Here is a 22,053-nt window from a genome sequence, read left to right as displayed (position 1 = left end):
CCGCTTTGGAGCTACATTGTTGGTTATTTTTTGGAAGAGGAAATATCTATCCTAAGGGTCTTAGATATTTTTCACGCGTACCTAGCTACCTAACTATATTTAGATATCTAGGTGTCCATTTCATTATTCTAACCTATCCCTCCCCTTTCACTTCCGCAGGTGTTGTACCAGCAGTAAGACAACCCCAGTTGTACGACCTTTGCGGCTCTACTCTGAACCTCGTATTTGATTTGAACGTCCCCTATGCCAGTGCTGCTGTAGAGCCTCTGCTCAACATCAGCTCAGTGGGTAACCAATGTCCACCTCTGAGAGCCAGAACTTCTACCATCACTCGAGGCTTCACTTGTAATGTGGGCGAGGTAAGATCTGGTCCATATTTTCCATCCATAATGACGAGATAGCTGTGGTTCATTGAACGAATTGAGGTCTGAGTTTTGTTTGCTATAATAACTCTGCAGTATTTTTTTTTTTTTTTTTTTTTTTTTTTTTTTTTTTGGCACGATTGAGCCTCCACTCCAGGATCTTTTTTGTCTGTCCGAGTAAGGTCTACAGTTCACTGGCCTACTAGTTAGATAATATCATAGAACTAGTTAGATAGAACAGTGGATAACTATAACTACATATAGGTTATTAACTCCCTCAACTCTCCTGCCCGTAGGTCTTGAACATGGATATGAACCAAGTACCCCGGTGTCTGCACTGTCCCGCGGGTACATTCGCCGGTATCAACCAGAAGACTTGCACCCCATGTCCTCGAGGCTTCTATCAGAACAACGACCGCCAAGGCGTCTGTCTCAAATGTCCCATGGGAACTTACACGCGAGAGGAAGGCTCCAAGGCAGTACAGGAGTGTGTGCCCGTGTGTGGCTACGGAACCTACTCGCCGACTGGGAACTCCCTCAACTCTCCTGCCCGTAGGTCTTGAACATGGATATGAACCAAGTACCCCGGTGTCTGCACTGTCCCGCGGGTACATTCGCTGGTATCAACCAGAAGACTTGCACACCATGTCCTCGAGGCTTCTACCAGAACAACGACCGCCAAGGCGTCTGTCTCAAATGTCCCATGGGAACTTACACGCGAGAAGAAGGCTCCAAAGCTGTACAAGAGTGTGTGCCCGTGTGTGGCTACGGAACCTACTCGCCGACTGGTTTAGTGCCCTGTTTGGAATGCCCAAGGAACAGTTACACCGGAGAGCCACCAGTAGGTGGACACAAGGATTGTGAGGCTTGTCCTGCCAATATGTTCACTTATCAGCCTGCTGCCCCTGCTAGGAACTTCTGTAGAGGTGAGTCAGAACCTCATGAAAAGTCTGAAATTTAGGCATTTTTGTGTTTTCCATTCTTTTTCATACAATAAGACATTTGAGACAGACGGCCAGCGCTGGGTTCCGACAGTGTGTGTACGATCCTAAACCTGTGAGTAGTCCTTGAATAATGTTTTTTTTAAATTTCTTGTCCTGCTTGACATGGCAAAGCCTTTGATTCTGAAGATTTTGACGTACTCCTTGCAACCTTAAAACGCACGAGACTATCGGTATCGGATAATGCCCTATCATGGATAGCCTCATACTTGCGAGGACGTAGGCAACGGATCTTGTATGATGGAAAATATTCTGAGTGGAAACCAATTCATTCCGGTGTACCCCAGGGGTCAGTGGCTGGACCTCTCCTCTTTGCGATCTACATTAGTAGTCTGCAAAGAGTATTACATCATCGTAAATACCATGTAATGAATTCTATCTTCTCCATCCACTATTCCCAGGGTTTCCCCGACTACTGGCTGTCCGGGGCACCACCGTCCTGTCCTCGCGTGGACTGTAACGTTCCAGTCCCCACACCCGGGGCAGAGTACGGCAACTTCCTCGACACCCGGTATCAATCTTCCTTCTTCTTCGGCTGCCAAGACACGTTCAAGCTGGCCGGACAAACGGACAAGAATGACAACGTCGTGAGATGTCAGGCTAATGGAATCTGGGACTTTGGCGACCTCAGATGTGAGGGACCTGTGTGTTCGGACCCTGGTAGACCTGTTGATGGATACCAGGTGGCCACTAGTTATGAACAGGTGAGATATGATGATGAACAGGTGAGAAACCCGGGCTTTAAGCAAAGTTGAAGGTGAAGGACGTAAAACAAGTGTGCATACAGCAGCGAGTACATCTAACAAAACTGGAAAGGCACAAACTCGGAAGAGAAAGAAACAAAATGTACCTACGCAAGAACTTAGAAGAAGTTGACCTCTTTAGGTAGATCTTAACTAGGTAGGCAACCTTAAAACGCACGAGACTATCGGTATCGGATAATGCCCTATCATGGATAGCCTCATACTTGCGAGGACGTAGGCAACGGATCTTGCATGATGGAAAATATTCTGAGTGGAAACCAATTCATTCCGGTGTACCCCAGGGGTCGGTGGCTGGACCTCTCCTCTTTGCGATCTACATTAGTAGTCTGCAAAGAGTATTCCATCATTGTAAATACCATGTAATGAATTCTATCTTCTCCCTCCACTATTCCCAGGGTTTCCCCGACTACTGGCTGTCCGGGGCACCACCGTCCTGTCCTCGCGTGGACTGTAACGTTCCAGTCCCCACACCCGGGGCAGAGTACGGCAACTTCCTCGACACCCGGTATCAATCTTCCTTCTTCTTCGGCTGCCAAGACACGTTCAAGCTGGCCGGACAAACGGACAAGAATGACAACGTCGTGAGATGTCAGGCTAATGGAATCTGGGACTTTGGGGACCTCAGATGTGAGGGACCTGTGTGTTCGGACCCTGGTAGACCTGTTGATGGATACCAGGTGGCCACTAGTTATGAACAGGTGAGATATGATGATGAACAGGTGAGAAACCCGGGCTTTAAGCAAAGTTGAAGGTGAAGGACGTAAAACAAGTGTGCATACAGCAGCGAGTACATCTAACAAAACTGGAAAGGCACAACTTGGAAGAGAAAGAAACAAAATGTACGCAAGAACTTAGAAGAAGTTGACCTCTTTAGGTAGATCTTAACTAGGTAGGTAGGTATTTACCTAGCTAACTATTTAGTTTCTTATTGGCTAATTTTCTGGGCTGTTCAAAAGTGAAGCCTGAAAGGAAGTCATTGTGTTATTGAATCCTCCGAATTGCTCAAATCTGTATGACCGCACTAAGACTATTGGAATAATGACTAATGAACAAATTATTAACCCTTCGTTGTTCCCAGGGCTCAGAAGTACAGTTCGGCTGTAACAAGCCAGGATACATCCTGATCAACCCTCGTCCTATCACTTGTGTGCGAGAACCGGAATGTAAAATCATCAAACCCCTTGGATTGGCATCCGGCAGAATTCCGGACTCTAGCATTAACGCTACCTCTGAAAGGTAAATATCTCCATGTTGTGATCGAACAGTTCTAAGCGCGATATCCCCCCTAGGGCTCTAGCATTTTTCCAACTTGCCAATTTATTATTTGTGAGTCGTTATAATAGACCAGAGTCTTATTTATTGTATACCAAGTATGTATAACACCTAATCTGAACGGGAATCAGCGCGAATATCTTTGGAATACAATAAATCAAGAGTCAAGCTACGTACAGAGACAGACAGACACAGACGACCAGGAGACAGACGACCAGGAGTTGTTTCTTTTCACGGGGATTTGGATTACCTGTTTCTATTTCTATCCACTGGTTCAATACTTTCAATAGGTTGGTTAATACTAAACATCTTCAAAATCGACGCCATATGTATGACGCTATGAATACACAAATTGGCACAAGGTTACAATATCACACCCTTTCTTCTGTTTTCAGCCAAATGCCCTCCCGGTCAATACTCAGACACGGGCCTAGCCCCATGCTTCCCCTGTCCGGTCAACTTCTATCAGCCCTTATCTGGTCAGAGTCAATGCTTGCAGTGTCCCACTAATACCAGGACCAAGAGTACAGGAGCTGCTGGCAGAGAAGAATGTCAGGCTATTCAATGTACTGAGAACTCTTGCCAACATGGAGGTCTATGTGTACCGATTGGTAAGTACACAGGGAACAGTGAGGAACGATATAAAGGAAAGAAATTAAATTGCTTCAAGTTGATCTTGCTAATGGCCTTAGTTAAAACTTTCTTGTTTGATTGATTGATAAGGTCTTTGGTGACGGGGCTTTTACCCTCCATTCGGCGACAATCTGTCTCTTCGTAATAACCTCACCCACCAAATGCAAAACTCTCTAGTTAAAACGTAGACCTCACTACCGTTCGGTGAATTAGCAAGAAGCTTTCACTTATGTCAGTGTGGATCTAGGCCAGGTGTTTAGAGTCAAGGTGAGTTTCCAACCATTAAACCTGATGCTTAAGACAAACTTCTATGGAAGGTTATTCTTTCAAATTAGGCAAGCCCAAGACCCAACCTAATTAGCTTGGAAGATGAGGTGCCTGTCTTATAAGCGCTATCAAATCAAATCCAATATTTATTTATTCATGTTTATAAATTTAACATAGAATGATGCTTAAAGACACTTATATGAAAGATAATAGATAGGTCGCGGGTTCGAGTCCCGCCAGAGGTGAACTGTATACTGTATCCCAACCAGATAAGGTTCGTTTTCAGAACGGTTAGCGTACTACTAATCTGTCCTCCTTCTCTCTTCGATTTCGGTTTCATTAAAATTTCCTTTATCCTTTACAGGCTATCCTAGTGAAAGGTGTTGTCACCAACGACATCGTAGGAAGACCAACCGAAATCCGATTCTTCTACAAACAAGCCGAGAGTGAGAACTTTGTGGTGTACTTCCCCAACTTTAATCTCACCATGAGAGATCCAGGCAACTACGGAGAACTAGCTATGATCACGCTGCCTAAGTTTGTACAGGCTAGATTTGTCATTCTGGGTATTGTGAGCTACATGGATAACGCTTGTCTCAAGTTCGAGCTGATGGGATGTGAAGAACCTAAAGTAGAACCTCTGCTGGGATATGACTATGGGTATTCTCCTTGTGTGGGTGAGTTGAAACAAGATTTGTTGAATTGTACTAAAAACCATTATAAATAATAAATTACAGCAATTATAAGGCTGTAGCTGATACACAATCTTCCTGCTAAGTTAAAAGTTGAAAAGAAAAATGTGGGGCTTAGAGTCCAATTCAATCAGCACCTTCCAGCAGTTAAGAGGCTAAGAGGTTTTTTTCTTCTTGGAGATCATCAGGTAGACATAGCTCTCAGGTGGTGACCCAATATTTGCAAGTCGAACGCTTATAGGTAATTTAAATAAACCTACTTTTATGACATTTTCTTTAATATTTCCTTCCTCTCTCTCCCGTTCAGACAACGAGCCCCCAGTATTCCAGAACTGTCCCCAACAGCCCATCATCGTTCGCAAAGGTCCCAATGGTATCGAGCCAGTCAACATCACAGAGCCAGTGGCTGTCGACAACAGTGGAAGCATAGCCCGGCTAGAGATTAAACCCCAGAGCTTCAAGACACCTATGATCACATTTCACGATATGGCCGTCAAATATATTGCTTACGATTTTGATGGAAATGTGGCCATCTGTGAGATTAACATTACCGTTGTCGGTGAGTATAGAGCGGACATGATGCATGACATGATATTATAATTATGGCATAATCCAATATACCAGTCATGATGTACCAAGTATTTCCCAACAAATGAACTCTTATTAAAATAGTCCTTCAAAAATGTGGGAGAATCACAGAAATGTCCTTCGTTGATTAGTTCTCTGTGCCAAATTTTATGTCTCGACTGGACTTGAACCAACAGCCTCCAATCTGAAGTTCACCGCGCTAACCATTTCACTACTGAGGTTGAATCCGAACTCTGACAATCAATCAATTATCTTCCCATTTCTTCCACAGACGAAACTCCACCACTCCTCAGCTGTCCTCAGAGCTACATCATCGAACTGGTTGACAAGCAAGACAGTTATGTCATGAACTTTAACGAGACCAGACGTCGCGTCAATGTATCTGATGCTTCGGGAGAGGTGACTGTCACTTTCAGTCCTGACCGGGCGACCATCCTGTTGGGAGACTTCGAGAACGTGACAGTAACCGCGGCTGACAAGTACGGGGCCATTATTATTACAATTCAACTTGTTCTTCCTACCCTTTTCCTATTTGAATATGGTCGGCGTTTCTCGTCAGTCTCTTCCAGGCTATTGTGTAGGCCATTATTATTACAATTCAACTTCTTCTTCCTACCCTTTTCCTATTTGAATATGGTCGGCGTTTCTCGTCAGTCTCTTCCAGGCTACTGTGTGCCTCATGTCCTGATATTTCTCGCCCACGTCTTGACAACACACAAAATTATTACAATTCAACATCGGTGCCAATAAATAACTTCCACTGAAGTTGGATTTGCACATTGTTTCGATTCTACTTGGTAATCAGCACAGTAGAATAGAATACAGTAGAACCTCGATTATTTCAACCTCCATTATTTCAACTCTCTAGGAGTACAAGTATTATTCCAAACCCCAAGATCGGCATTATTTTTTTTAGTTTTCAAAGGATTCGATAGGGTATTTATTCCCTATTTTGTTCTTTTGTACCTAAATTTTGCCCCTTTTCCATCGTTTTATACGGAACTTGGATTATTTCAACTACCCTCGGTCCCAATTAGTTGAAATAATCGAGGTTCTACTGTATATCTTGTTTATACTGCCAGTACACACCTATATATGCTGGTAGCTACTTACCGCCCATCACTCCATAGACCAACATGAGCTGATTTACATTCTGACACAGAGTACTCAAAGCGAACGCGAGACAACCTATAATACTTCCAGCTATGCATACGGTCCGACATCCGAACTTGTTTGCCAAGGCACTGACCACCGGTCCTGAAGTGGAAAATGAGTCAAAAATGTTACACACCAAAATGAGTCAAAAATGTCACATCTTACGTACTATTTCGACAAAAACTTCCTGGATGCCTTTTGTTTTTCACATACACAAAAAGCCCAAACTGAGGCTTAGGTGTAGGGGCAAACAGCCCTAAAGATTAAGAATTTGGAACGCTCCCTTTTCACTTGTCTATTTGAACACGTCTATTATTTGAAAGGAACAAACAGAGTCAACATGTCAAATTAAAAATCCCTCTTTAGAGCTGCCTCTCCTCTTTTCTCTACGCCTTTCTGACATTCAACTCATAAATATAAAGCTCAACTTTCTATCATATCATACTGTTGTGCATTTATCTGGCTAGGGGAACTTTAAACAGGGAGGATACCAGCCTGAAATTTCCCTTGCTAAAGAAATAGCAAAGGATGCGATAGTTGAGTGCGAAAGGCATCCACTCGTTCAATTTTTGTAGCCAAAACCAAATGTCAGCCCAAAGTAATCACCCCAGGACTGATTGAGAGGTTGACGAAAAACTCTACGAAAAACCAAGAAGACACAAATAATCAGGGACGTTCTAGTTCATATTACACAATTTGGGACACCGGCCCCTTAAGTGTTAAAGGGAAATTTTCTCCTCTCCTTGGGAGAAGAGGAAATTTTATTTGTTTTTGCCAACTTGGATGGATTTATCTATCGAGCCTAGAAAACAATAATATCGCATCTGAAAACAGATCATAGAAATTTTATTGCTTTAAGCTTTTATTTTGTGTGTCCACGTGCGAGCAACAACTAGATGAAATCTAATTAAACTCAAAGGATAATCTAGTCTTGGTTAAGAAATATCGTGAGTTTTTCACACCAAATTTTTAGTTGTATGTCTTCAGAACTTGGAAGTTTAAAGATTTTCAATCTAGTCAAAAGAACTTTTGTCCAATAGAACCATGGTCTTGAATACGGTCTACCCCCTACTGTATAGGTGTCTACCTATACAGCTTAAAGCAATAAAATGATGGTTGACTGCGGTTCAGGACGAGCCAATCAAACATGGCTAGAGACCATCACCCCAGTGTGTGGCAGAAAAAAAAGAAAAGATATCCTTTATTTATTCTGCCATCACTATTCGGCTACCCATGCATTTCAGCAGAATTCACGTTGCAACAGAACATGAAATGTTCATCTACTATGAAGGGAAAGTATTCACACAACACACAAAACCCCACGTTTTTCTCTTTCTACAAATGGAAAAACGAGTGAGGAAGTTAATGATAACCATGAGAACAACAATATTATGAAAATAAATATCTCATATGCTCATTTTTACTGACAACTAACTCCTACTTGTGCATAGCTGCATCGCACAGCACCAAGCTTCTTTATCAGCAGGCATTAAATGTAAACAAAGTGCAATATGACCCTTTCCGTACTGGCGGTCAGTGTCCGAATGGTGGACCCGTTTTGACGGAATCGGACGACCCTAGAGTCGTAAAAGTAAGCCTTTTGTGGGCCCGCATTGCCATTATGATCGCCAACGTTCGAAACGGGTAGGAACCGAAACGATGTGGGGACTGTATGTCAAATTTTAACAGCCTACAAGTTTTGTTTAAAAGTCTGAACTGGGACTCGAACCTTCATACTATAAGCTACCATCAGGCGCTACCAAAGGGTGGATTGAAACACTACAGAATTTCATGTTAAATAAAATAAAAGAGAGTGGATCCAACCCAGCAGTGAAAACACAAGAGTTGACGGGGTACCATTTAAATAAAATGTCACTCGAATAAAATGGAAGAAAACGAAAACGAAAGACACACAAATGCCACAACTCTTTACGAAAAGGGACACGAATTTGTAAAAGCCAAATCAAATTTCACGGAAATTACTCTCGAGATTCTAGAAAGAGTACGGAAATATGCTTTTAAGGGAAAAGTTAATTTTTTCAGTTGGAAGGGCATTCACCATAACTCTTGCTCATACTTCATGAATTCCATTAAAACTTCCCAGAGTTTCCCCCCATGAGAAATTACCCCCGTTCGGCAAAAAAAAATTCGGCAAGAGGAAAAAACTGAAAACATAAAATTGACGTACGATGGGAGAAAAATATTTATATACGAGCCAAATTTGACACTTGAGTGCTGAATTGATAACATGAGAGAACTTTAGTCCATAAATCCGTAGAGTAGATTTTTCTCATAAAATGAGTCAAAAATGTTACACACCAAAATGAGTCAAAAATGTCACATCTTACGTACTATTTCGACAAAAACTTCCTGGATGCCTTTGGTAATTCACATACACAAAAAGCCCAAACTGAGGCTTAGGTGTAGGGGCTGGACAGCCCTAAAAGATGGGTTAAGCTTATACGAATCTACGGGGTTTTTTCAAGGAACTTTGATCGTTGCCGATTTGAAATTAATTAAACAAAGTTGGCTCCATTAATCCGTTCTTAAAATGTTGAATATGTAATCCAAGTCATTCAAGGCACATTATATTCAAAAGTGAGTCTCGAAGATACGTACTGTTGCAAAAATTCTACAGACTTTTTCCGTTTTTCGCCACTAAAACTTTCATTCTGCAAAATTTTAAAACTTTGTGATGTAAAAGTTTGCTCAACATTAACATCCAAAAACATGCGATTTTAATTCAGAACAACTTCGTAGATTTGAGAGAAAAATGAATGAGGGAGAAAGTACAATAAAAGTAATTTCCCCAAGTTAGCTTTCTCGTGAAATTACTTTAATCGCAGTGTCTTACTAGCTGTTTAGCGGTAATAACAGACGATATTACTGTTTCTTTGTACGCTACATTCAACTCTGCTTTGTAGGGCAAACTTTGAATTCATTGAACGTGTAAAATTAACCCCACAATAATTTTCTCCAGGACTGCTTTAAGTGACGTAAAAATTGACACAAATGTTGCGTGTTGTGGTAATATTTTAATCAAAAGCACCTACTTGCATATTAACGGCTTTCATTATTAAAACTTCAAATTTATTGGCCTGAAGTCAATGTTTGTATCCAAATCGACAGTAAAATTTAAAAGAGTAGGATACCTGAAAGACTTTTTTCTTTTTCTTTTCGAGGTTTAATAGAGGGAAAGATTTCATCTTCCCGAAAGCGAAGAGAGAAGGAATACAGGATAGGAGAAAGCCAGCTGATCCGAGAACGAACCGTACCTGTTTAGGATAAAATCCGCCCCGGACGGAAATCGAATCCGTGACCCAGCGCTCTATTTATCTTGATTTTTCCCCCTCTTAATACAAACTATACCTTTTTACTCACCACAACTCAAATACATCCCGGAGAGCAAACTGCCGACCCAGGCCGTTTTCCCTTTGCCCTCGCCGAAATATCGCACAAATTCCCCCAGGAAGACTCCGAAAGTGTAGGCTATCCCGTCCACAATCATGTTGCAGAGGAAACTCGCAATGACGATGACCCACCCGTAGCCCCCGTCTGGGGGAGGCGGGATCTCGGTGTAGTCGCAATAGGAGAGAACGTCATCTTCCTGGGCATCGTCTCCGTCAATGGTTAAGCGTGCAGTTTCATCACCGGGGCAGGAAACTTCACTCTCCGCCTGGAAGGAAGAGAAATGGGGGTAGACTGATTAGAAATAGAATTCATCAAATTTGTGTGCTATGTGGCTCATTTTGAGAGCCACTTTCCTGAGAGACTATATTGCTTTTCAGGCTAGAAATACTCCTTGAGCTGTGTCCACACATAGTCGACGAATGTCGATAGATAGTCGATCGAAGAAGTGAATCTATGTTGTCAAGGCAGTGTGGACGATTCAGTCGACATCGATCGACGGCTATCGACTATGTGTGGACACATCTTTAGAAAAAGCTCTGTTCAAGCCTGTACAGTTCTGGCTAATAGATAACAATGAGTTCATTGAATTTGCCTAACGACTCAAAACTGAGGCCTAGGCCTAGAACGAATTGAAAATAGCTGACGAAACTTCCAAACGAATTCACTTCTTTTTTTTTTACTATCGTCTACAAGTCTACAGAGCTAAATCTCTTTGTTCCAATGTCACAATAGAGTTCAAATCCCGAGTAGCCTAGAAATAAAATTTAATTAGAAAACTAGCTTTTAAGGCACTGCTTTGTGGAATGTGCAGCTTTCAAAGGAACTTTTTTTTCCTTGGAAATCGTGAACATAAAATAAAATTGAAAAGACAAAAACGATTCGTCTCTTTCTTACTAGAAGATATCATCACGGGGAAAAAAATTCAGGTGTATTTTAGGTTTTAGGATCCAAGTAGGTATGTATGTAAGTATCTTCCTCCATATTTTTACTTCAGATAGGAAATGAAGTTGAAATTTGCAGCAGAAAAGCTTGGCATTTTTGAATTCAATGATTAACAATGCACACATATGAGTGGGTACTGAGATATGACCCCTTTCATACAAATCAAGGAAGGTACAGAACTTAAAATTTAAAACTAATTTTCAAGAAAATAGGACCCCATCTTTTTCCCCACGGCCTCTTCAAGTTTTCAAATTTTCCTCAAGCTAAGCATTCCTTCTGTGATGCAAATTAATAAACACGAGCTAAAATTTTTTTACACTCGAATAAGTTTTCACTAAAAAACTTCCGAGAAAACTTAATTACAAAATGCATAACGTGAAAATTTTATTACGAAAATATGTGTTTGCCAATTTGAACTTTTCACCTAGTCGCGTCTATTGTCTGGATTTCTATTCCAAGCTTTTAAAATCCTGCAAAGTTGGAAGTTTGGTTACAATAAAATTACCTAACTTGTTTAAAATTCAATTTGTTTATTCCTACACTAGGTCGTTCTGGTTCTAAAAGTTCCATCACATCGTATCAAACTAATTTCTTGCTTTTACTAAAATGGAAAATACAAGAGCGGGTTTGAATTAAAGTGTCTACCCCTAAAACATCAGCTAGTAAAAGGACAAAGTCCGTCAGTCACCCTGGCTGTGTGGTTGGGCTTTGAGGCCAAACCAATGAAAGAAAAAATAAGGTGGTCAAAATCCCAACATTCCCTACAAAACACGACGTACAAAATAAGGAAACAAAACTGAGATTTGTCGTCTCCTGAATCTTCAGATGTTATTGAAGAGTCTTTTTTCTTAAGGTTAGATAGGCGTATTAGGCGAAGGGTAAACTTGGTAGAAAATGTCACAAGGCCACATAAAAGAAAACTTCCTGAAAGGACACAAAGTGGCTGAAGTTAATAAATTACCTACCTATAATTATAAACTTGTGTTTTCCTGTTTAATTAAACTTCACCGAATAATTAGAGCTTAAGACCAATAAAATTACCCTAACTAGAAAATTGTTTACTATCCAGCTTCATAGGAGGAGTAGTTTCTTTTATTACCTACTTATAAAGTAGGAGTATAAGCAGTAAAACTCTTCACTGATCGCTTCTTATTTCGCAGAAATCCTTTAAGATTCAGAACTCGTAGTTGAAATTTTTATGATCTTTCTCAAACAGCCTTCATTTCTATTTCTTCGTTTAGTTCCTTTAAATATCTACCTTGCGAAAAGTCTTTCCTCATTATAAAATTTATAGAATTTCGAAGCAGCTATCCATTAAAGATTAAGAATTTAAGCTAGAGACTTGAAATTTGGTATGTAGTTCATAAATGTGACAAGGATGCAACACAAAACGTTTGGTTGAGATGGTTGCTACGCTTGGCGGTATTTTGCTTTTGGACAGATTTCGACCGATTTTGGCGGTTTTCAGCTATAGCGACAAAACGGTTAGAGATATTGTAAAAGTTAGGATAAAAGAACACTCAGATAAGCATCATTCAATAGGATAAGGAAAGTCGTGTGATGTTCACACCAGATTTTTATGTGAATAGTAAAATCAATAGATTGCCAACTTGAGGGGTGCTTAGCCATAATTTCACTTAACTTAGCTCCAAGTCAAGTTGTTTCCCCTTGAAAACAGCAGCCACCTTGTCAAATTCCCTTATGTAACTTATGTTCACCGCGAGAAAATTTTCAAGTTCGCTTACTCGTGTGTGAGCCTTTCAAAGGTACTTAGCTACCTACGAGTGCTTGCATCAAATGAAATTTACATTAAAAACCCCTAATTGAATCTGAAATACCAAAAGTACTTCTTAAGAGCGCAGAAACTTCATCACACGGAAAATTTCTTAACGAGGCAAACTTCTTCGTGGTTTCGACAGCGTTTTCGTCATTTTCCAACTTTCTTGCAAATTGTATCTAACTTTAACTTTGATAAAATCGATACTTTGATAGTCAAGTAAATGGTAAATTCCTTGATAGTTTGACACCTACTCGTAGTTAAATATGCCGGAAAGTTTTCATTAGATAATTTCCGATCTATAGCCGGGATTCTAACCCGGCACCCATAGGTTGAGAGGCTGTGTTCTTGACCATCACTTGGCCAGAGCGGTAGGTTGTCTAATCCAACCAACAATACCAGGGTCGTATGGTCCAAATTTTCAGAGTCTGGCCTACAGTAAAGGAGAAAAATACGGCCCTGAACAATACCTGTAACTTATACGTATAATTTTCTAATAGATAACTGCCGTTTTTCGCAACACAAGTGGGCTTAGGCCCCCCAAAGAACATCTGTCATATTCTATTTTATATCTCGATCTCTTCACCTCCCGTATATTCCCAATTATTCATTGCTACATTTTTGGAATGAAGCACCTATCTACCTGCATTACCTACCACACTAAACAACAAAAGTGATTTTTTATGAATGCAGAGACATCTGCCAATATTTCGTGTGTTTTTACTTTCCTTATAGTATAACTAGGTATAAGGAAAGAAATGTATTCGGTAAAAATTTTCGATGGTCAGTTTTTAGTGCCTAAACACTTTTTGAGGTCCCCAGAACCTAAATCCAAAGTTCCAGCCATTGGTCCGTGTGCGACTCTGTCTGTAAACAAAATATCTCGAGAACGGTAAGAGCTCGAAACTTAAAAATTGGTATGAATCCCTCAAATGTGACACGAAACTTTTGGTTCAGATCGGAGCAACAGTTGGCGATATTTTGACCGCTTTATGGCGGGTTTCCGTATAATTCAATAAGATAAGGAAAGTCGTGTGATGTACACACCAGATTTATTTTACAGCAACGCAATGAAAGCAAAAGTAAAACACAGTATTGGGTCATAATGCGCTCAGCTGACAAGCTGGCTAGATGGGAAATGTCACAAGATGTGAAAGACATTCAGTCCCAACGCTTCGAAAATGAAAATGATTTGGCCAACGTTATTATATTGAGGCGGCAAAACATTCGAATGACACATTTCGTTTGGGACATATATTAAAAACCACTTTCAATCAGCCATTTATTCTGCGAAAATCTATAATTTAACCCGTTTTGCAATTAGAGGAACATAAGTGAGCAATGTTTATGAAGTTTTGTTCGGTAATAGAAACAGAGTTCAGAAATACAGAGGACAGGACTACACAAATTGAGTTATCCTAGTTATCTATATTTCCAGATTTCTGTTGCCAAGGGGTTAATTTGATGAATTCAGTAGGTGTATACCTACCGTATGCAAAATCTGAGCTCCGTATTAAGGTGTGCTGAGCAGTTAGGCTACAAACAAATCTGTATGATTTAATTAGTTGGACTATCTATCTACTTCTCAGATGTTGAGGATAGAGTTTTGCTGATTGCTACGAACGAAGTTAAAATCTTTTTCATATTTCCTACAGCTCCCTATTTCGCAATTTAAACCATGTTTTCCCTGATTTTCTCTCTTCTCGCTTCTCTTTTCTCTAATTCTCTAACCTTCCCCCTTCCCTTCCTCCCCGTTATCTCATCAAGATGAGAACACCCTAGTGCCTAGTGCACTCAACCACTTAATTTTATTATCCTCTAATCTCAGACACGTGAAGGGAAAAAATCATCACGGCTTGTTGACGGGCAGAGATTAATGTGAGCCCAACAGGTAGATTGCTTCATCCCGAGAGAGTAGTCAGAAGGAAACGGTATAGGGTGTTACTGAGTTGTCCGATCTATGAGTGTTTCGGTATATCAATGTGGCCAGTAATTTAACAATGTGTCGACTACCTATAACTGGTCGAAAAGGACCTAAGGGTCCCTTTGCCCGAGCAGTAGGCTGCTTGTTATTGTGGTCAATCTCAAATCCTCAAACTCGAGGATAAAACTCCACTTTTACTATTTTTCAGTAGAGCGAAAAATGGAGGCCAGTAATTTAACAATGTGTCGACTACCTATAACTGGTCGAAAAGGACCTAAGGGTCCCTTTGCCCGAGCAGTAGGCTGCTTGTTAGTGTGGTCAATCTCAAATCCTCAAACTCGAGGATAAAACTCCACTTATACTATTTTTCAGTAGAGCAAAAAATGGGCTTCAGAGTCTTCTTTACACAAAAAACCCACTCTGAGGCTTGGGTGCTCACTCTGTGCCCCCCTCTAACCTCCAAATGAGAAGGTGATCCGCATAAAGTCCCTAATGAAACCTGTCCCTTTTACTGGACCCTTCATAATAAGGCTCTAGGGATAAAAGTTAGTTGTGGCACTTGTGGCAGAAATCCATCAAGCTCGCCTACGGACAACCCTCCACTTCAATAAAGGTCCAATATATCTCAACAACCTTTAACTTTTTCCTCGTGTACAGAGTTGTGTTTCAGATGGTACATGTTTTAGCATGAAGTGCATCACATGTTTTATTGCAACACGTGTATATAGGAACGTTTCACTTCAAATCTTCATGGTGTTTGGAGTTGGATATTTGCAAAAACACTTCAATTTGTTTCTCACTGTTCATTTGTTACTGCAATTTAGAAGAATTTTCTTATTCGTCTTCTTTCTTCTTCTCGCGTTTGTTTCTAGTCTTCGTTCTTCGTTCCAGGCTCTGGGGACTTGCATCATCTGAATGCAAATTTCGAATACCGTCACTTGTAAATGAGCTCCTCAGGATGAGTGCAACCCGAAATCCGACTATAAATCCCCCAAAAATCCACCCTGCCAGGAAATCGGACCTCCACAGCCAGTCCAATATAACCGTACACAAAAGCCTATTTTGAAGCTTAGATGTAGGGGCAAACAGCCCTATAGGATGGGTTGAGCTTATCCGCGAAGTACAATACCATGTTCAGGTTTTCTGGGACACCCTGTATGTAAAGGTCGCTCTAACCCTCTTACCCTTCACCTCTCTCAATTTTATTACGCTGAGACTCTTGTCATGTCCCAGAAAACATGTCAGATTCAACTATAAACTAGCGCTAGCCAATGATAAAATAAACCACATTACATCATTCCCCAGATTTGTGACGCTGATGGGGTTTCAATTTCTGAGAGACAGGTGGCAGACATTTTTCTCTTCAATATTCCTTCAGGAGTTCCACGTGTTTGTCAGAACAATGATTAATTCAGGATACTCCAGGATAAATTATCCTGGAATCCCCCCAGATTATTCCCATTTCATTTTCAAGGTTCCTCCCTGTCATTTTCCATTTCCCTGTCTAGTCATAAATAAAACTTCACTTTGAGATTCAGCTCCCCGGTGAAAACTTTTACATAAATTTATGAACTCGGCACACGCTAATATCTCATCAGATGCACAGACCTAGCGAAATGAAAATATGGAACTTTTAACCCAGAGCGACGTTGAAATGATTTGACCTAATGAGAGTGAGATAAGAGTCACGAGGTAGCTCTTCAACAAGAACCTCAATCTAAAGATAAAGAACAGAGAAGACTTATAACTCACTGACTGTATAACCAGAAGTTTAGACTGACAAAAAGATAGAAGATCACGGTATCACCGAAGACTGGAACTCTGTATAATAGATGTGCTGATTCTCGACACCTAAACTATAGTAATTTTTTCTAGGAATCACTCTCAGAGTCATCAATAAGACTTAAGACTGACAGCAAGATAGTTATTCCATACAAAATACGGTGATCTAAAGTATCTCACTAACAGGATGTTTAATGAGTTTTTTGTCAGGGGATCATTCCAAAATGTGAACTTTACAAATTTTTCATGTCTGACGAAATTCGGTTGATCGGTTCTTGACAAATCAGATAAAAGGTACTTACAAAGACGAAATTTCATAGTCTATAAACTAGTTCCGTGGAATGAGTTTTTCTTATACTTATATTTTTTCAGCGTTCTACAAGAGCTCAAGCCTCATGAAGTCTAGTCATAGAAAAGTGAACTTTACAATTTTTTCATATCTGACGAAATTCGGTTGATCGGTTCTTGACAAATCAGATAAAATGTCCTTACAAAAAGACGAAATTTCATAGTCTATAAACTAGTTCCGTGGAATGAGTTTTTCTACTTGTATTTTTTCAGCGTTCTACAAGAGCTCAAGCCTCATGAAGTCTAGTCATAGAAAAAAACTATAGACGACAATGCAGCTTAATCTCCTACCTCCTTAGTCCTTACTAACAATGCTACCTGATTACTTTCATCAGTGGGACTCTCAATACCCCCGGAGCTATGGGGCATACTCACGATTGTAGTGAAATTGATTTCCGAACAATAAGGTGTGTGCTAAGCGACACTTCAAACAGGCGTCATGCATGTGGTAAGAGCTTTAACACCTGTGTGTCTACTATCAGAGATGTAGAAGACATTTCTTGACCCCGCCGGGAATCGAACCCGGGTCTCCCGCGTGCAAGGCGAGTGCAGTGACCACTACGCCATGGGAGCTGACATACTTTCCTTATTATAGGATAAGGAAAGTGAAAAGGGAGCACTTAGTAATGCTGTCATATCCACAAAATTGTGAAGAGGCTCTCCATGACAGACATGATTTGACCTAATGAGAGTGAGATAAGAGTCACGAGGTAGCTCTTCAACAAGAACCTCAATCTAAAGATAAAGAACAGAGAAGACTTGAGTTTAGACTAGTAGAAAGATATAACATCACTGTATCACCAGAAGTTTAGACTGACAAAAAGATAGAAGATCACGGTATCACCGAAGACTGGAACTGTGTATAATAGATGTGCTGATTCTCGACACCTAGACTATAGTAATTTTTTCTAATGAGAGTGAGATAAGAGTCACGAGGTAGCTCTTCAACAAGAACCTCAATCTAAAGATAAAGAACAGAGAAGACTTGAGTTTAGACTAGCAAAAAGATATAACATCACTGACTGTATAACCAGAAGTTTTTTTTTTTTTTTTAGTTTTCAAAGGATTCGATAGGGTATTTATTCCCTATTTTGTTTTTTTGTACCCAAATTTTGCCCTTTTTCCATTGTTCTATACGGAACTTGGATTATTTCAACTACCCTCGGTCCCAATCAGTTGAAATAATCGAGGTTCTACTGTATATCTTGTTTATACTGCCAGTACACACCGAGTATTTAATACTACCTAATTGATAGGCCATGAATATTAAATCATGATGAGAAAAACCAGGTGCAGAAACCTGCTCGTAATATTGAACCTTATTGGGTAATTTAACAATTGCGAGATCTAATAAGCTGTCATAATTATCTAAATGAAATGTAGTTTTTGAAGGTAAAATAGATAAATTGACAGACTTGATTAGATTTTTAAATCTTTTAGATGGTAAATTACTAAGATTTAGATCGCAATTGAAATCACCCATAATTATGACATCATCATAGAGAGGCAAACAGGAACTCAATAAAGTCTCGAGATCTTCAGAATAAGCAACTGTAGGTGGCCTGTAAACTACTCCCAACAAAAGCTTCTTATGATAAAATCTTATTTCAACCAAAAGGTATTCAATCTTCCTGGCGACATTACCATCAGAACACTCTAGAACTGAAAAGTCCATGCCGTCCCGAAGATAAATACCTACTCCACCACAACGCGAATGCAGTCTGTCATTTCTGATGAGATTATAGCCAGGAATAGAAGCTAAAACATCTGGTAATGATGGTTTGAGGAAAGTTTCAGAAACAAGAATGGCATGAAAACTTCTATTACCAAAAGTAGCAAGTAGGTTGGCATGATGAGATATAAGAGACTGGGCATTAATGTGGGCAACGGGCAACTCTGAACGAAGAAGAGTAAGGCGTCAGCTGTTGTAACAATGCTGCAGAGAGTGGAACTGAATCGGCGGAGTCGAGAGAATAAATTTCAAGTTACCTAGGGATTGTCCCATTGCAGCTTTTCAGTATAGTGCCCTCGACGAAAACTAGGGTACCTGTAGAATAGAATTTCCAAAGTACGGTCTTTGAGTCTGAAGAAACTGTGTAGATTTCATAAGAAATAAGAACCGTTCTTTCTATTAACAAATAAGAAGTTTTGCGAATTCATTACTTTCCTCATTATAGGATACTTTCCTTATGTAAATGTAAATGCAGTTTCTTTGTGTCATTATATCACAACTTTGGTGCTCACTGCAGCATTGTAGGATTTTTCCCAATATCTTGATAATCCTAAAATCCAATGTTTACCTACCATGCTGTCACCGGTCGCTATGTGCATTTATATGTCATAGCTACTCATTTTCCTCACGAGGCTGAGTGGGCCCCGCAACATCCAGTTTTTTTTTTTTTTTTTTTTTTTAGCCTAAACCAAAGGTCAGTCCAAAGCAATCGCCCTAGCTAGTAGCTTGGGCTGATTGAGAGGCTTTTTAAACACCTACCCCGTTTGAACACGGGAAAAAGCGAAGAAGAAAGGAGTAGAAAAACTTCTCTTTTTAAAAATAGGTATCTAAGACCTATTTGTGGAACGAAACACAAGTAGTGAAAACTTGGTACATACTGACATAGATTAGATATCTAAATATGTATGTAGTTACGAAATTACCTACAAGTAAAACTCCATTATTTAATAGATCCGATATTATAGGTAGGCACTTTGTCTCTGAAAACGATTCTTCGTCGTCCTTGAACAAGTGATTTGCTTAGATACTTCATAATTGGAAGTAATTAGCACTCAGTAATTAATTTGTAGCGATCTTCTGCGAATTAATGACTCAGAGGATGAAATTAACATAATGTTTTCATTAGATGAAGCCATAGGCCAAACAATACCAACAAGTCTAGAATTTGCTAGACGTAAGATCGTCATTAGAAGGGAAGGAGATATCTTTTCTGGTAGTTCGGGTTTTAAACCCCCCATCATTGCATTGTAATGCCTACCACTCAGCTCAGACCTAGGTCTGTCAGCGAGTCTGAACGTGAATGGCGGAAAGATCTTAATACTCAGACTATGAAGCTCAGTACTTTGGTACCTACTCAAATATTGACTAAGTACATTGAAGTACAAAGGCACACAATAAGTCTGTGTAGGTAATACAGGAAGGAAAAGTTGGAGAAAATTCAAACACAATGAATGAATGATATCAAAAAATTCTTCCGTTCAATATTAAATGATTACATAACATCATGTTACTTTCACAGGGTAAAAAGAAAGCAGCTGAGTCATAAATATTGAGCAAATTCCAATTTTTAAATGTGAATTCAATATTTTTCAGAAGCAAGCAACACTAAGAAGCAAATAATAAATTACCTGAAGCAAATCATTTACTGTAATATTATTGCAATACAGAATATCTCAAAATTCCATCACAAAATGAACTTCGAAATTTGTGTTTTGCATTTCTTCAGAAATCTCTTATTTCCCCTTTATTTGATTAGTGTAAACACTGTGGTAAATGAACAAAAGCTCTGGTTTGATCTACTTACCTTAAAGATATTATCAAGGAAACATGGAAATTCAAGGAATAAGATCAAGAGAAATGCTGTATAAGATACCTTCCTGCTCATCAGTAGGTTGCCAAGGTGACAAAGGATACCAAATGTAAATATCGAGGACAGGGATATTAAAGCATTGATGTGGAGACTGAATATTTTTGTGGTTTTTGCAAATGTATTACATTAAGTACATGAGGTTTCACTTTCAACACTGAATAGTAGATATACTTATATTTACCTACCCATATTTAAATCTTGAAGTCTTTCTATAGTTGTACTTTTTTCTTTTTGGAATTCTCCCTTTTCTGAAGCTTGTTTCTCATCTTTTTGTATGATGGTGCAACCATGTTGGCTATTAAATTTTCTATCTAGTTGTACCTACCTACCTATCTCACAAAATGAGTGCCGGGTGTTCATAAAAAAAGTGATGTCAATTTTATGATCACATAAATATTTTGCTATAAATTTGTTGAAGTTGTGGTTAGGTAGGTACTTAAAAATTATCTAGGTATACAGTTGGTACTGAATGTATTGAGCAGAGAGCAGAAACTTCACCTAAACTCAAATACCATGATATCTCTTTTGTATTTAGATAAGAATGACTCAAAAGAAATTATTTTTCTCTTTTCTGATATTGTTACCTATTTAGTTTACCATGATATCTCTTTTGTATTTAGATAAGAATGACTCAAAAGAAATTATTTTTCTCTTTTCTGATATTGTTACCTATTTAGTTTTACTTAATATGGCTATGGATAGCTTGAAGTTTTTAGTGTCAATGTAAAGCACAGACAGATAATAACCATGTCAAATATGCATACAATATTATCAGTCTCGTGATATCAAAAACAATGACAAGTAGGTATTAGATACAAACTAGAGCAGCAAAATAATATGCTAATCCCACAAAATTGACTTGGAATTCAATACAACACATGAAATGCTGGTACTTGTGGAGAAGTCAGGTCTGTGGAATATTGCTACCAAAGGAACTGGCACAAACAAGCAGTGACCAGTGTTACAGGTTGGTTGTAAATCCAAAACTATAAATACGTTATCAGCGTAAGCAAAAATCTAAAATCGTCCAACTACTCAGCCATTACAAGGGGGCAGCGTGCTAGAGTTGAGAAAGTGAATAAAGAAGAATAATATAAAAAGTTGCTTTACCTCTACCATTTGAAAAATCTTGTCGGATGATGATTGGGGGCCGGTGATGTGTTGAACGGATTGAGTGCTACTCACCGGCCCCATGTCCAAACCGTTGGACCAAACGGACCAGCAGCCACTTCTGAACGAAACATAGTAACACGAACTTTGAATGGAAAACACATAACACGACTACACAACACTTGGTCACAATTCAGAGGCGCGTGCCTAGAGAGGATCGATAATATTTTCCGTCATCAACGAGAAACTGAGAGAAAACCCTGCTTCACATTTCCCTGCTGCTTGTGTGAATAGGTTTCAACGCGACACCTTTGAACCCTCGGAAACACGAAAATTATTTATTTCAAACACAGTTACTTATTAAAATAATACACGAGTATGTTTGGATACGGAAGACCCTCTTTTGAGAAGCACAAATTATTT

At 39.5% G+C, this 22,053-nt stretch overlaps 3 protein-coding genes across 3 annotated transcripts in view; 2 read left to right on the top strand and 1 right to left on the bottom strand.

Moving 5' to 3' along the window:
• Positions 1-4,220, top strand: part of LOC103507945 — a 93,448-nt gene extending 89,228 nt beyond the window's left edge. The window contains exons 27-30 of the mRNA XM_026822676.1: positions 160-359; positions 919-1,288; positions 3,795-4,010; positions 4,210-4,220. Coding sequence (XP_026678477.1) covers positions 160-359; positions 919-1,288; positions 3,795-4,010; positions 4,210-4,220 — 797 coding nt within the window. The remainder of the gene's footprint in view (positions 1-159; positions 360-918; positions 1,289-3,794; positions 4,011-4,209) is intronic.
• Positions 4,221-4,718: 498 nt separating this feature from the next.
• LOC103507944 (sushi, von Willebrand factor type A, EGF and pentraxin domain-containing protein 1-like) lies at positions 4,719-6,267 on the top strand. Its single transcript, XM_026822675.1, has 4 exons — positions 4,719-4,976; positions 5,299-5,550; positions 5,851-6,065; positions 6,244-6,267. The coding sequence occupies exons 1-4, from the start codon at positions 4,787-4,789 to the stop codon at positions 6,265-6,267; spliced, it is 681 nt and encodes a 226-aa protein (XP_026678476.1). The 5' UTR covers positions 4,719-4,786.
• Positions 6,268-6,684: 417 nt separating this feature from the next.
• LOC113466898 (monocarboxylate transporter 9-like) lies at positions 6,685-22,016 on the bottom strand. Its single transcript, XM_026822674.1, has 3 exons — positions 21,631-22,016; positions 10,116-10,410; positions 6,685-6,836 (listed from the first exon to the last, which is right to left on the bottom strand). The coding sequence occupies exons 1-3, from the start codon at positions 21,712-21,714 to the stop codon at positions 6,685-6,687; spliced, it is 531 nt and encodes a 176-aa protein (XP_026678475.1). The 5' UTR covers positions 21,715-22,016.
• Between the last annotated feature and the right edge of the window lie 37 nt (positions 22,017-22,053).

Source organism: Diaphorina citri, unplaced genomic scaffold, assembly GCF_000475195.1.
Source record: "Diaphorina citri unplaced genomic scaffold, Diaci psyllid genome assembly version 1.1 scaffold354, whole genome shotgun sequence".
Classification (NCBI taxonomy): domain Eukaryota; kingdom Metazoa; phylum Arthropoda; class Insecta; order Hemiptera; family Psyllidae; genus Diaphorina; species Diaphorina citri.
Note: the sequence above shows the minus strand (reverse complement) of the source record. Positions and strands in the feature narration are given on the sequence as shown.

Bases quoted from the DNA above. Each gene is read 5' to 3' on its own strand.
- LOC103507944 (XM_026822675.1), top strand. From the start codon at position 4,787: ATGAGAGATCCAGGCAACTACGGAGAACTAGCTATGATCACGCTGCCT. The intron at 5,551-5,850 runs GTGAGTATAGAG...TTTCTTCCACAG, and splicing joins GATTAACATTACCGTTGTCG to ACGAAACTCCACCACTCCTC. The intron at 6,066-6,243 runs GCCATTATTATT...AGTCTCTTCCAG, and splicing joins CCGCGGCTGACAAGTACGGG to GCTACTGTGTGCCTCATGTC.
- LOC113466898 (XM_026822674.1), bottom strand. From the start codon at position 21,714: ATGGGGCCGGTGAGTAGCACTCAATCCGTTCAACACATCACCGGCCCC. The intron at 10,411-21,630 runs GTAAAGCAACTT...TCTTCCTTCCAG, and splicing joins AGATTTTTCAAATGGTAGAG to GCGGAGAGTGAAGTTTCCTG. The intron at 6,837-10,115 runs GTGAGTAAAAAG...TTTCCACTTCAG, and splicing joins CGGGATGTATTTGAGTTGTG to GACCGGTGGTCAGTGCCTTG.